General features: G+C 37.9%; 1 protein-coding gene across 3 annotated transcripts in view; it reads right to left on the bottom strand.

Moving 5' to 3' along the window:
• Positions 1–16,258, bottom strand: part of TPK1 (thiamin pyrophosphokinase 1) — a 302,429-nt gene that overhangs the window by 171,624 nt on the left and 114,547 nt on the right. For 2 of the 3 annotated variants that reach the window (XM_030943875.1, XM_030943876.1), the window contains one exon: positions 14,774–14,843. In XM_030943875.1, the coding sequence (XP_030799735.1) occupies positions 14,774–14,843 (70 nt within the window). Of the gene's footprint in view, positions 1–14,773; positions 14,844–15,937; positions 15,996–16,258 lie in introns of those variants that run through there. The other variant, XM_030943877.1, reaches the window with a different exon arrangement.

Here is a 16,258-nt window from a genome sequence, read left to right as displayed (position 1 = left end):
CGCAAGAAATAAAAGGGAAATTTTGATGAACTCTTAAACAGGGTCATGAACATGACTGTATTTCTGCTGGCACTACTAAAAGAAAGCAAAACTTGCCATGGCTTTTCCAGTGTGAACATGGCAAAGGAAGCACTTTCCCCTAAACTAAAATGTGATCCTGCAGAATGGGGAAGGCATCACACTCCTGATGAAAGCCCTCTTCAGCATACTGGGAATGCTATTAGAGTTCTTGTAACCCCTACCCTGAGGTGTATTATGATCACATATATGCATGACAGCGCTGACCACTTAATCCCCATTCTGTCATAGGCAAGTTGGAGAATAAAAATTACACTGACACCCAAGGGTATTTTATAATAGAATACAAAATAAAACAATAAATTTGCAGATGATTTTGGCTTTGCCTCATGGTACTGCATTATGCACCAAATATTCCTGGCCTCTCATTCATTACTATTTAATTACAACAGAATATCTTTCTTTCAGACTTAATTAACCTCTGGAAGGAGTTTGTGACCTTGGGACCCTCCTGCACATTTGCTAGGTGCTGTTGGAATATTGCTCTGCCTGGAAACACTTCAATGCTGAGATTTAATGAAGTGCACAGGTTTTTACAGGGAACACACAAAATACAAGAACTCTGCATGTGGTCACTTAATGAACAAGAGCTAGAGCATATCAATTAGAATCATAAATCAATACTAAATTAACATTAGAAGATGCCAGAAGAGAATCCCCAGAGGAGAGGGTCATTACAGTAAACATGATCATGAATGCTCTTCCCGATTACTTTCACTGTGGGGCAGAGAAGAGGGAGTAATGAAATGAGGAGGGATTTGTCCATCTAATTCCTATTTGTTTAAGCCAGCAGAAGCTTAAGTATCCCTATAAGCCAAATGACAGTGTAGCACAGTTGCAGCTCCTGTCTTTGTCAGAAAGTACTGTTCAAGCTGAAACTCTGTGACTGTGAACGGAAATCGGAGAGCAGTAACCCCTTCACGAGATGAGAGGCAGAACCACAGCTTGTACAACTCCTTTCAATGCTTTGCTGCAAAGTTTCCAACAATGGATTAACGTTGGCCCCTTGGTGCCAATCAGAGCAGACTGGTGCTTGCAGAGCAGGTGCTGGTCCAGTAACTCACTTGCTAGGAATGTTAACTCCTCAAAATGGATTCCTCATCATCCTGAGAATTCCCTCTGAGAACAAAAAATCACATCAATGATGCTCCTCATACAATTCCCTCCTGTACAAAACCACCCCAAAATCACCTTATACACAGTTTTCTTTTTTTCCTATAATTGAATGCATCAGAAAGAAGAGATATTGACATCCACATCTGTCACTTCATTAATTACAACCATTTGTTGTCAAACCTCACAGATGATGTTTTAGCAAAAAAGAAAGAAAAAGGCATTGAATTCTTTACTGAGTCTTTTCAGGTGTCTTTTTGGGACAGCCTGTCTTTCTCTCACTACTCAAAATACCTTTATGTGCACGATTCCAATCTGATCTGTCACCAATATTTAACACCCCTGCTGCAGCTTACAAAATTAGAAAACATCAATCCTCCCACGGATACTGCTGGAACTTGCAGAAGAAAATAGTAAAGCCTTTCTTTCTTTCTTGTTACAGAACAACAGTTGTTCCACTGGAGTCATTAGCTAGGTTTCTTCCAGACACTTTTCTCCTTCTCAACTTTAGTATCAAAAACATTTTCACTCCCTTCCCATCTTTTCCCTTGTGCCCTGTTTTCCTCCCTCCCTTCCAATTTTTGCCTTTTTTCGGTTATTTCTGTCCTTAACCTGTTTAGCTCCGCCTAACACCAAGGCAAAAACCCTGCTGACAAAGAAACAGAGATATTCAGGGTTCTGTTGCATTGGTGCATAAAGACTCTAGGATTCCAAGCCCTTATAGAGTGGCCTCACTTCTGTGCAGAGGAAATGACAGCCACAGGCACTGCTCTGGCCCACAGCTGCATGCCCACCACTGAACAATGAATGTTGTTGGACTTGTAACACACACCAACTGCAGAAACAATCAATCAATCAATCAATCAATCAATCAATCAATCAATCAATCTACTACCCACTCAAAAGCTTAAAAAAAAAAGAACCCAAAAGAACAAAAGCTGACCTAAAAATCCTACTGGTCTCATAGAATAGATTTTGAGCTACACCCACATACCAGTCTCTTTTTTATGTTGAAGGAAAAAGGGGAAGTCCAAAGGCATAAACTTTTATCCACTACCATTGCTACTCCCTCTGTCATTGCTTCATACATCAAGCACCATAAAAATACACCTTTTCTAACCTGCTGATCCTTATCAATCTTCTTCTCTGGTATTCTATTAGGTCTCTCCACACCAATAGGTTAATCCAGTCTAAAGCTGCAAACCCCTACATTTCCTTTCACTTAGTCACTCTAATTTGTGCAAAACACTTAAAACAAATAAATGAAGGGGAAGAGCTATCTTTTTTTTTATTGCTTCTATTCTTTTTTTTTTTTAATTTGCCAGATACATTTTACACAGAGATCAAAGCACTGGAGAAAATGAAGAGCAAACTGCGCACACATGCGTACTCTGTGATACAAAACATCTTATCTACACATCCCCATTAGTCACTAGCAATGTGAGTATCTTCAACTCCCCACTCAGCTTTACTTCAAAAGAAAGAAACTTATTCCAGCTGGAGTTTCTTAACCACCAGGAAAAGCTAGGCAGTTTAAGAGTTAAGCACTCTGTGTAGGTGGGATAACTGTCAAGAGTTAGACCAAGAATAAACCAAGAATTATTCTTAGACCAAGAATAATTTATTGCTACAGGATTAATTTCATTCCTGATCTTACTGCTACTATTTCAAATAATCTAAATATTTTGATCACTCTGTGGGCACCTCAAAGTTGCTTTACATACAGTAAGCAGTAAAAAATTTCCAAGTATTGCCAATGCTGGAATCAGAGTAACAGATGCTCAAACAATATTTACATAGTAAAAAGTTTTTTTGTTTGGTTTGGCATTTTTTTTTAAAGCAAAAGGGATAAAAATGAATTATATCCCAGTCTCTGGAAGATGTGGTTACTGACAAAAGCAACAGTAGGAGTCTCACTGCTGTTCCATCCATTTCACAGGCTGTTGGAGCAATACCAGGTTGCTGAAAACATTAGATCCAGCTGTGGTGATTTCCCTGCTTGCAATCCCCATGGAGAAGTGATGCATTATGTAAAACATTAGTTATAATGCAAGAATTCAGGGCAATACATGGAGAGGGTATAATTGTTTAGGCATCTAATGCTTAATATGTTACCAATTAAGTCAATAGAACATCCTGAATTTGTACTAAAGGTGACCTGCATCCCTATTCAACAAGCACAGGCCCCATCTACTTCTGTGCTGTGACAATAAAGAAAAATACCTAAGTAACAGTAAAAAGATAACAAGACTGACAAACTTGCATGGAATTGCAGTTCCCCTCATTCACCAGTTAGTTTCAAAATCCTGAAAAAAGCCACAACAGAATTTCTACAGGATCTTCATGCAGTGTGCCCACCGAGATAGTCACTGGTCAGTCTTTGTTTGTTTCTTCTCCCTCTAGAATGAAACATAACTTTCAACCACGTTCAGCTGTATTTTTCTCAAGTATTATTTGTCTGACCCTTTTTATTTTGTAGTCAGTTTAATATTCCTTGGTACTCAGAGGAACAAACAAGGACATCACTCCAAAGCAAATAGAAGCTGGATGTGTCTTTTCCTTAGCTCACTTCCATAATTTCTTTGTACAGTACATACACATGCCCCTATTTGAGCCAAGAAGAACTAGTGCAGGACAGATGTATTTTTATGCTGAATGTTTCCATGTTCAGACTGTTGCAACATATAGGCATTTTGGTGGTGTGCTAGAGTTGTCGTCCAGCCCTTTATCTACTGCTCTCTTCTCTCATCTCTCTAAAGTTCACTCTTCTATTCACATCCTTGCAGTGCTAATCTTTCCTGAGGTGCTGATGTGTACACAAGTGCTTACAAAAAGATAAGAAGAACGGAAAATATTTGCAAGTAAAGGCAATGCCCATAGCACACAGAAGATGCTCACGCTGGTATCAGAAACCATCTTAGTGCCTTAGTGCATATTTGAGTTGAAACACTCCCTATTTCATAGCTGAGTTAATGAGTCAGGGCTGAAGGATGTGCTGATACTGGTCCAGGCTTCTGCAGAGACACCAAAACCCATTTGCAAATAGCCTCTAGACTTGCTCATGTGGAACATCCCACACAGGCAGAAAAGCATCAAAACACAACCCCACTGGACCTTGATTAATTTTCATTATTTTTAAGACACTGTAATCTTGGATCTAATCTACCTGCTGCATGATCAGACAATATTATTCTCTTCATTTATTTGGGATCAGTATGCAAGACATTTCTGTACAGCTTACACAATTTCCAACAGGCTTTTGACTATCTTTTAACATTATTGCCTGATGTATTTTCACTTTATCTGTTATCAAAAATAGGTCTTTCTTCTCTTGCTCAAAAATCAGAATTCTGTACATTTCTCTATAACTGACATTCTCTACATTTTCAGGTATACCAACTAAAACTTATTTTTAAAGTCTATACGCAAGAGACAGCAATTTATCTACTTTTTTATTTAACACAAATAACTCAAAGCATTATGAGATTTTTTTCCTCCACCATTTTGCAAGAATGGAGCTCAGGCTGTTATCTAAATAAGGCCAGCAGTATGGTGGTTGGAGAAGAGTGTGCACACCCAAGAGTATGTTTTTTGTATGAACTATTAGTTGAAGGAGATTTGAGTTTCTCGGAATATAGGTGGTATCCAAGAGCAGCTTTGGAGGTACCACTGCACACATTATCCACATGCTTGAGCAAGTTATTCCTGGCAGCAGAACAAAACTTATTCTGTGACAGCCCAGAGCTCCAGCTTTTTAATAAGGATTAACCCTCCTGTCTTAAATGACAGAATTTGCTGGGTTGACTGGCAACCTAATCTCATCCAACTTTCAATCAACCAGCAATTAATTGATGCTTAACCCTTCATGAGGATGGCTTTGCAACTGGTTCTGCAGGTTTTGCTCTATAGTTTATCCTTGTCAGAAGAGGCACAGGGTATTCATCTCTTGACCCTAAAAAGTAAATTTATTAAATATTCTCAGTTATCAACAGTAAAAAGCAGCCTTGATCATAGTTTTAGAACACAGTTCCTTGTTCTTGACAGCATTTTCTGTGAAAACAACTGTAGCACAAAACAACTTTAAATGAAAAGACGAAAAGAGTCCATTTGTAAAATGAAACCATTCTTGGAATACAATTAGATTTAAAAACAAATCTTACCAGAACAACTAAGAAAAATAAAGATGAATGTATTTATATCCTCAAGTTTTACTTCTCATCATATTCTACAATACATAAAGTCCTCCCCTTCGCAAGCTTCTGGCTTCACTAACACTAAATTTAAACAGATTTGAAGAATAGAATCATCTGTTCTGAAAATAAAAGTGTCCATTTGAATGCAAATTATTAAAAGTCAGAACTTCTGGCATTCACATGTTTATAGAAAGAAAGTGGAGTCTACTGAAGAAAGAGAATAGGAAAGAAAACCAAGCAATAAATGCCCAGAATATGTTTATGCTCCAACAATCACTAATAAGTTTACTAAAAGAACATTTTAGAGATGGTAAAAACTAATCTCAATAATTTATCTACGGGTATTTTTTGTGTTCAGTCCCATTAGACAATATACTGTAATTTGAAGTCAACTGCAAGGGACTATACCTGCTCTTCCCCAACATTTTCCAGGCTATGAAAAAAAAAAAGAAAACCAAAAAACAAAAAAGAGAATGGGTCTTATATCACAAGTAATTCCTCCCTAAATGTCTGAAGTGCAACAGAGCAGATTAGTCAACTTCAAGGTCATTTGTTAACACACATTCATTTTAAGGCATTGATAGCACATGGATTTCTGTGCTCCCTAAATGAATACTGCTCTTGGCATTCTTCTCAGGTCTTAACAGAGCTTCTTTCAAATCTAAGATCATTCTTGAAATGTTCAATATAAAATTTGTACTTTAAATTTTAAATGACAAGTACTATTGCAGCAAAGACCCAGCTTGGTTTGAGGCTTGTAAGAACTTTCTAGTTTAACTTTGTTTCAAGAACAGGAAAACTCCCAGTCCCCAGACTGCCCCAATATCTGTAGAAAGATTGTTCCATATAACAAGCATTGCTGGCTTAATCTTTAATTTCTGTTGATAGTCAGAGATACAAAGGAAGCAAAGGCATATATTTCACCCTAACACTACACACAAAGCCAGCTTCTCCTGAATCCTGAGAATTACTCCTTAGGCACAACAAACCAAACCACTATAAAGTGATGAGTACTCTTTAGCCAGCTCAGAAGTCTTTTCAAAGCTGCTTGCTCCAGATGTGACTCAATGCACGGATATTTTATCACTGCAAAGTCCTAACCTCTAGCATTGGGGTAGCCATAAATGATTTTTACCATGTCATAAAGCCAGAAATCACCCAGATGGCAATGACATTCCTCTACTTACAGTACACTAGGGGCAGAGATGCAGCTGTTTGAAGAATACAATGAAGCAGTACAGACCCTCTGATTGAAAGACCTGGGATTAATTGAAAGTGTCCCTTTATTCTCCTTTTCTTAGCCCCTTTTTTTCCCCTGCCTTTTTTTTTTTTTCTCTAGAACTACTGTTCTGGACAAAACATGTCCCTTTGATTTCCTGGTTGAAACTTAAACTTGGTTTATGGTGCTCTTACTGGGACAGAGCAGTTTTATAGGCAAAACACTTCACTTGCAGCCAGGAGACCTTGTTTCTAAAGTTGAACTGCTCACCTCTTTTGTATTTGCTCATCACTCCATCTCCCCAGACCTATGTCTTGGTCCTTCTTATCTACTCCTAAGCAAGACTAGAATTATTCATAAAAGCAGATTTATGCTTAGTGTTTGTGGAGTGACTGAAACAGGGTCCTAATGCCATCTTTGAATATCTTGAGGCATGCAAAAGATGAAAAAAACTCAGTGGATTTATGCCAAAGCATGAAGATCCCCGGGGCACTCATGGAGATCAGTCTGCTTCCACCCAGGACTTACTACTCATTATTAAATACTGATCTCATGAGGAATGATACCTGGCCCTTTGATAGGCTCATCTTTTAACAAGGAAATATCAGAAACTCTGATGAGATCATGTAAATGTGGAGAGCATTTCATTTACTATTAAGAACTATTTTCCTGCATTTTAAAGGTGACTAACTGAGAATGTGAGATGATATTTTAACTCCATGCATGACTTTGAGCAAATTAATAAAGGAACAAAATAAAAGTCTTGGTTTCCAGTTCACCACTTTAACCTGTAGACAATACCCTCACTCTTGCTGTACACAAAATCTGGTGCATCTACATCTGCCTCTTGTGAATCATATCCAGATGTTCTACTGAGCACTGCTTTTTCTTTTCTACCTTCTCCTGTAAAGAAAGCATATTCCTGTAGTACGGTAGTTACCTGCTTCCACTGTCTCCTGACATAAAAGAAAGAAGGCATTCATACATCTATGTACACACATGTACCTCAGGGATGAAAAGCCAGCCATTTCACAGCTTCTGCAAGGGCATGATGCTAGCAAGCCTTCTTTCTATTAGAGATCTAAATTTCATGGGTCACAACAGGCAGTGCTGTCACCTCCCATCATTTTTAGTCATAAATATTACTATGATTCTACAATTACCATCTTGACTAGCAAAAGCAATAGAAATACAACATGAAGAGTAATTTAACCTCACCTAGATACTGCTAATATTTATGAGACCATATGTTTTATTATTATCTGCCATTTGATTTTCAGTTTGAGGGAATGATAAAAAAAAGTGCCCATTTTCTGTTATGGTTTATGCAGTAAGTTCACTTAAGAGCACCTCCAAGTAAACCCAGTTGCTGGTGTCTATCTCAAAATGTATCTCCACTTGTGATATGCAAAAGAGTACTTCTGCCCCTCCTAAAATACTCAAGTGAATCCCAACCAATGGTTGTGTAGCTCCCAGATTTTTCCTTTATAGCATAAGATGATTAAGTGAATAGAAATAACTCCTTTACTCCAGAAGAATACATACTCCTGGGTCTGGCTTATACAGCTGGTTAATATGAAGATGAATCTAGCAGTAAAAAAAAAAATAAAAATAGACCAGTGATTTTCAAGTCTCATAATTTCTGTAAGCGTTTGATTCAGAGACCAAAAAAGTCTGATATGCCTAGTGATGTTATTGGCCTAATACTTTCAGGAAACCCTTCCAATACAGGAAGATAATTTTGGTTTAAATTGAGGACTGAAACTATGCATATTTCATGATATTCATGCCTTGCTACCCCAACTCTTCACTGTTTCTGAAACAAACCTTGACTTAAAAGTGCACAGCTACTGGAATATAAATGTATTTGAAAATGCAATCGAGTGAAAGTAATTAAATTGAAGATATAAATGAAAAAAGCAAAAAAATTACATGATCCTGAGGTATCTTGAGACTTTCTCATCTGTATTACCTGAAGCAAACACATTATGTAACTTCAAATGTATTAATCCTTCCAAACACTAAGAGATAGATTTCTTTGGTTTCTTTAAATTTGTTGGTGCCTGGCTGTTTTCTTAAAATTTAAAAATGGATCCCAAGTCAGGTATTTCCTAAAGGAGGAAACTGTGGATAGGGAGTTTTTTTTTCCTGAACACTCCAACAGAATTTATTAGGATAAACACAAGATTCTAATTTTGATCTTTAAACACTGCTATAGTTTTTATGTCAGGCAAAGATGTCTGATGTAAAAGATCTCCTTTAAGCCATTTGACAAATAAAGCACTGCCTAAGCTTCCAACTTTCTTGGCTTTTGGATTGTAATCTCTCAAATCAAAGAACTCTTCACCACTAGCAGCAAAGGGGCTGGCTTTGACCACACAGTTTCAGAGGTTATATTTTTTTTTTTTAAACAGTACTAAAACATATTCTCATATCAGCATGAATAACGCAAAAACTTCATGAGTATAACTGTCTCACATCCTCCCCAAATCATCCAATGAATAGGTTTTAAAGACAAGAAAGAATCATTGGACTCTTCATGTAGAACTCTATACTCAGATAATCTCATTCAGTGTTTTCTGCAGCAGTGCCCTAAATTTTGCCTGAATATAAGATGTCTTAAAAACAATACTCAGTTTAATCTGAAGAGTTCAAGCAAAGAATTCTTCTCAACTGTACATTAAGCTATGTCAATGGCTAATTACCTTCATAAGTATTCTATTTCTAATCCAATATGGAACACAGCAAAGTATGTATGAATTTCTCAGTCTAATAATCTTATTATGGACCCACTTTTCCATGAGTAGAAGATTATTCAGGAAAAATAGATCTCATTTTGCAGATGGGTTTTGCTAGCTGTTGTCCAGAGGTTTCTCTTTTGGTTGTCTTGTCAATGGAGGCACTGGTTCTTAGATTAGTCAAATTCAGTGTAACCTATAAATAGCCAATTGAAGTAGCCAAGACACTACTAACCCTCACTAACTCCTAAAATGCACACATGAAGCTGTCAAAATATCCAGACACTATGATTCATCTTTCCACTTTTAACACAGGCAAATATATGATGATGACTACCTTTCCTCATGGAAGTTATATTAGCTTAGTTTTCCTATTCAAAGGTTTAACTTGTTTAGCTTTAAAACTTTGATGCAAAATAAACTCCTGGAAAATGCATGCAGCTTGGGAGAACAACAAAGAGATCTGTGAGCAGTTGCAGAGCTACAATCTTGTTGGGATCACACAAACATGACTGGGTGTTGCAATGAGGAGATGCAGGCTTTTTAGGAAGAACAGGATAGGAAGGTGGGGAAGAAGACTTGCCCTCTCTTTAAGAGAGAAGTGGAGTGCACAGGGCTCTGCCTGGGGATGGATGAAGTTAGGTGAGCTAAGATGAAGTGGAATTGCATTGTGACAGGGATTTCAAAGATATAAGTTGATTGTAAAAAGATGTTTTTGAGGTCTATATTTGAAATTTAGCAGCTACATCAACTGGAAATGTCTACAAAATTTGTTCCTAATTTTTAAAAACTCCCGTATAGCTTCTTGAAGCTGACTGCATTTACAGCCAGTTCAGAGAAGAATTGTATAGTAGCAGCTGTGTTTTCATGCATTACCTGAGTTCACCTCATTTATGTTTAATATGTAGAAAATGCTACAATTTTCCAGTTTTACTGCTACTCTTATATTTCATATAGTTTACAGGGAGAAACTGAAAGGGTAGTGAAAGTGGTGTTCTCTGTGACTGCAGGCAACCAACTAGTGTCACACAGTCTGTAATACTAACCAGAACTCTAGAAACACAATATTTTTAATGATTGGTTAGTGTCACACAGTCAGTCTGAAATACTAACCAGAACTCCAGAAACACAGTATTTTTCATGATTGGTTTATCCTTCCTCTTGTAAAGCTCACCACTTCCCTCTTTGACCTGATGCTCTTAACACTGCAAAACCTGAGTACACATTGCATTTGACATCTCTCTGGGAAACAGCATCCAAGACACAAGAACTAATGACTAATGACTTCCAAAACTAATAGGAAGTTTTAAAACTTCCAATGTGATGATAGTTTTCAATGCATTTTCACCTTTGTATACGCCAAAGCCAGTGACACCCAGGTTAATCAATGTCCTGAGATGTAATCACAAGGTGTTGAGAAACAAGTTCTGCAGTGTGATACAGATAAACAACAGCTTAATGCTGAAGTGGAAAGCATTAATGACTCAAGAAAATTCAAAATTGGATAGGCAAGGCAGACAGAATAAGGCACAGCAAAGAACCTATAAAGATCAGCAACTCACCTGTAACTCTGATTAGTAACAAATGTTTAGCAATCAAGAATGGTTTAGCAGTAATCCTTATTTCTAAATGGGAACTGGTGTTAACAGTCTAAGGAAAATAACCTTTCTGGACTGTAGAGTCAGAGAGAGAAAAGCACCAGCATTCAGTCCTTTTCCACTCCTGCCTTTCCCATGTCCCCAGCACTGACAGCTCCCAAGGACAAGCCTCTTTAAGGGAAAGTTATCCTCCCCTTTTGGTTGTTCCTCTTAGCCCTCATGCTCTAGAAGGCAATTTGTTTTAACATATCATGGCATGGTTTCTCCTTGTTAGCACTTACAAAAATTAAGGTTTTCTTGGACAGGTTTGTTTTTAAACAAAAATAATTGCAACTCAGAATTTTTGAGAAAATGAGAAAACCAACCAAACATCATAAAAATGACACCACAAAACCAGAGGAAGACAGATAACATCTTGCATATGTTAAACCCATGACATAAAGTCTCATTGCTATGTGCAATGCTATAGAGAGGAAGGTGTGAACTTCCTTTGCTTGATGGGTCTAGCACAAAAGCAAGTCAAGATATAAGCGGAGAAATAGGAAACAGATGGAGGTGGGGGGCTCTTGAATCACCCTTTCGTGCTTTTCATCCACTGGCAGAGGCCAACATAATGAAAAACAAGTTAAAGGATTGTTCAGCACTGAAGAAGAACTACAGCAACCATGGGAGCAGCAAAAGGAGGCTTAAGAGGGAATATATCAATTAAACACAAGCATCCAAAGACACAAGCAGTAGAAAGACTATGCATCATCCCTCTGGGATATGGACACAATCAAATACCTCTATAAAGTGCCTGTATGCCAACACACACAGTATGGGGAACAAACAAGAGGAAGGATCGGTGTGCAGTCACAGATCCCACTGTGATTATGGAGATGGATAAGTCCCATGGCTGGAATGTTGTCATGAAGGGCTATACACTATTTAGGAGAGATAGACTGGGAAGGTGTGGTAGTGGAGTTGTCCTCTATGAGTGAGGTAACACTTGGAATGGATTGAGCTCTATCTTGGTGAGGATGATGAGTTGAGGGCTTATGAGCTTGCATAAAATGACAGACTGGTAAGGGTGATGCTGTTGTGGGTGTTTGCTACAGGTTGCCCAGGCAGGAGGGGAGGAGGTTGATAAGGCCTTCCACAGGCAGCTCAAAGCAGCCTCAAAGTCAGAGGTGCTGGTTCTTGCGGGAGATTTTAACTACTCTGACACCTACTGGAGAAACAACACAGTGAAGCACAAACCATCCAAGGAGGTTCCTGGAAAGCCTTAATGACTACTTCCTGACACAAGGAGTGGATGATCCCACAAGGAATGGTGTGCTGCTTGATCTCATACTAATAAACAGAGAAGACCTTGTTGGAGGTGTGAATGATGGGCACAGCCTTGGCTGTAGTGACCATGAGACTGTGGAGTTCGGTATGGGGAAGGAGGAAGCAGGGCAATAAGATTATACCCATGAACTTCAGAAGAGCTAACTTTAGCTTCTTCAGGGATCTTCTTGGAAGAATCCCATGGGAATGAGGCCTGCAGGAAACTGAAGTCCAAGAGAGCTGGTTGATATTCAAGGATCACTTCCTCCAGTCCCAAGAATGTTGAATCCCAGTGAGAAAGCAATCAGGCCAAGGGGAAAGAGGCCTGTGGATGATCAAGGAACTCCTGTCATTACTTGAGTGTTGACAGGGAATATGGAAAATTAGAGGCAGGAAATAGAACCAGTGTCAGGACACTTGGAATGAATACAGGGAGGTTGTCACAGTGAGTATAAATGAGATGAAGAAGGTCAAGACCCATCTGGAATTAAAGCTGGCCAAGGCTGTCAAAGGCAAGAAGGGCTTCTTCAATCCACTGGGGTCCCTGCTCACTTTACCTATTCCATGATTCTGTGACATGAACTTATCTCCAAAGGAAGAGCACCAGTACATAGCACTTATCTCCAGAACAAGAGCACCATACTGCAAGCTATTATTTTCCCAAATTATTATCACTATTTCCCATTCTAAAGGATTCTTCATAAAATTTAGTGTCACTGAGAATCAAGCCCAAAATATCAATCAAATTCTTTATTTATGTCTGTTGTATATTATAAAATCCTTAAAATTAAAGGACTATTGTTTTTTAGGTTTTGATACAACACAGATATCAAGGCTTTGAATAAAGTATAGTTTTAAAATATTAAGACAGCATTAAAAATTATTAATATGTCAGTACAGTCTGAGCAGACAGCTCTTTAATAACAATGGACAGGGAATTTAAAGAAAAAATACTTCAGAGAAGTAAATGGATATTCTTTCCAGCAGAATGATTTCTTTAAAGACAAAAATCCAAATTATGCACTCCTTTTTTTGTTTCAAAAGAACTGCTTTGAAGGTAAAATATACCCAACCAAAGCAATTAAGATGAGAAGAAGAAAGAGGAAAAGAATACTCCAAGGGCCAAGTATGTAAGACTGAAAGGACTATTAAGTCAAAGTATAATCATCTATTTTCCCCTGAATTATATTTATTTAATACAAACATAAATATGTGCAGAACAGAAGAATGAGTTACCAGAGAAGGTAAAGCAAAAGCTCTCAAATGCTGTTCTTTGGAGAGCATCACCATTATCAAAGAGAACTGTTTGCTGCAAATCGGTCTTGAATTCAAAAAGACACCTGCCTAAGTTTTCTTTCCATGACTCTGTGAGCAACTACTAGAAAAGGACAAACAGAATTTCATAAAACATGGTCTACAACAGCAGTGCTTCCCAGACTCCAGTCTTAGCAGTTGTAGAACTTTAGATAAACTTTTCACAGGCGACAAAGGAAGAAATTTTTACTTTAATTTTTACTTTTGGACTACAGTCTTCCTCTCTAACTCTTGTCTTTTTTTCTGAAGGAGAGGAGGAAACTGAGCTTCCTCTTGTCCCCATCATACACTTTCCATGAGATGAAAAGCAAACTATGTGTCAGATTTTGCTGTATGAATAAAACTGTTCATAAGCTTGTAAGTTCTACCAGATGCCTTTCTCATTCCTTTGCTCCAAGAGTCAGTGTATCAATTCACTTTTTAAAAATACTTTTTTATGAATTCTTGCTCAAAAAACCTGAAAATCCTAAAGACAAGCACAAAGAATTCGTAGTAAGCTAAGTTTGCACAACGTTTCATGGTTCCACTACAATGATCAGAAATTACTTGAATGAAGCATTTTGCATCACAACCCCCGCTCAACATCTCTGCTGAAACATCCCAGAAAACCGGGGATGTTTTGCAATTTTAAATGCCACTGCAGAAAACAAGACCATATTCTTTCAGTCATATTTCCTCACCTGGTGTACATTTATAGATAGTGTCTGTACTTGCCTTTGGTTATTTATAATGTCCTGATGCCATTTAAAAAATAATTCACAAAGAAAACTTCCAAGGAAGTCTAAGTAAGTAGATTTCCTTTAAGGCCTCATGAAAAATGAAGAGGACATACTTTGTTTCAGCTCATAGCGACAAGCATCAGATGCTCTTGTAGGCAACCCTTGCTAGGGGCACAGCAAATTTTTTCAGAGGTCTAACCCTGATGGATGCACAAAATAAGACTGACTGAGAGCAGAACTTTCAAGAGGAAAAAAGAGCAGTGGACTTCAGGGAAAATGGTGTTTCAGGCTACCTGTGTTCTTATAAATTGTAGCCAGGACTAAAAATTTAGGATAATGTGGAAAAAAATATTATACTACCTGCCACAGTTCGTTAAAGTACCATGCACAGAGCAAGCAGCTACTTAAGTAACTGAACAGATCCTGCTCCTCCACATTTTACTTTCCTTGAGAAAAGATGACTTCAATGACTTCAAATGTATTGCTGACATACCTTTCCTGGCTCCCTTCTGTGATGTGGTAGAGAAGATTGGCACCTCCATCAGCACAAGCTCTCAGGGCAGCTGCAAGTGAAGAAGGAGAACATCAGCACATTTGCATTATAAATAAAAACCCACAACTAGTTGACAGTGCTGCGTAAATTAATTGTTCATAGTGCCAAAGCTTGAGATCTTGTATGGCTTTTAGCTTCTGGTACTTGACTGCTTTCCCCGTTTCTCTAAATAGAAATTTGAACTGTTTTGACCAGACTAGTGCCAATCTTCATCTGACTGTGCCACTGCACTTGCAAATAGCTTATTTCTGTTATGAATAAAGTTCTATATGTCTAATTCAACAAACAACAAAGTAGAATTTAGCAACAATTTTAATTGAGCAGCAATTTTATATAAAATAATACAATCAAATATAATCAAGCAGATATAAAAATAATTTGGCAATGGTTTGGATAAAGCATAAGCAAAACCAACTGGGGTACAAACCCGACTGGGGTACTGGGGGCGGGGGTGGGGGATGGGAGTTTCTCACCCTGCCTCCTGTGTGAAAAACAAAGGAATCCAAACACAACCTATATACTGTATGCTAATACATATTCATCAATATTTTCCCATAAATCTCCTCCTATTTTCAATTCTTAAAATCTATATCACTGTACTGCACAGCACCTGCTCTGCTTGTTTCTAAGGGGTCTTCTGGCTTTTGGTGGTCACTGCCGACAAAGGCTTCTCCTCATCATCACTGTCCTTTGAACAACCCCACAGGTTGCACATGCACCCCAAGTCGTGTGTTATAGAAGCCAGCATTATATTCCAAAAATAAGCTTTATTATTTCTTAGATACCTGGAATAATTTCAATTTTATTCAATTTCAAGTCTGATTCCTTAATTATCCCGAGGCCTATTCCATTTTGGGATTTTACTTATCTCAAACTACATCCTGCATCCTATTTTCTCATGAACATCTGAAAACATCTGTTTTGTGACACTAATTACATACTCTTTTTCTCTATTACTTTTTAACAAATATTATCTAAAATATTGATATAGTTACAATTCTTAGCACGAATCAGATTCATTTATTACATTTCTATCTATCTGAACCTGCTGCCCAGCCAGCTTAAACTACAGACAGGCAAGTATTAAAACCTGAAAAGGCCCACTCTCCATCTACTGATGGATCCTCCACCTTGTCACAAGTGAGAACTTGCACTGTAAACACAACTATCTTCTCAGCCAGGCAGAAATTCCCCTATGGTGGCTCTACAGCAACCTGCATAACAATTGGGAAAGAAAAATAACCAAGAGTTAATAATGACAATACCTTTTTTTCTTTTTTGCCCCTCCTATGACACAACAATGGTAACTTTATTACAGTTCCTATATTTTTCCACAGACTGATATAAAGTAAGTGGTTTACATCTTAGCTTTAAATCTTGGACTATCCTGGTAAAAAACCACAACAATTTTCAGCACTTCCACCT

The sequence above is a fragment of the Camarhynchus parvulus genome, chromosome 2 (genome assembly GCF_901933205.1).
Source record: "Camarhynchus parvulus chromosome 2, STF_HiC, whole genome shotgun sequence".
NCBI lineage: Eukaryota > Metazoa > Chordata > Aves > Passeriformes > Thraupidae > Camarhynchus > Camarhynchus parvulus.
Note: the sequence above shows the minus strand (reverse complement) of the source record. Positions and strands in the feature narration are given on the sequence as shown.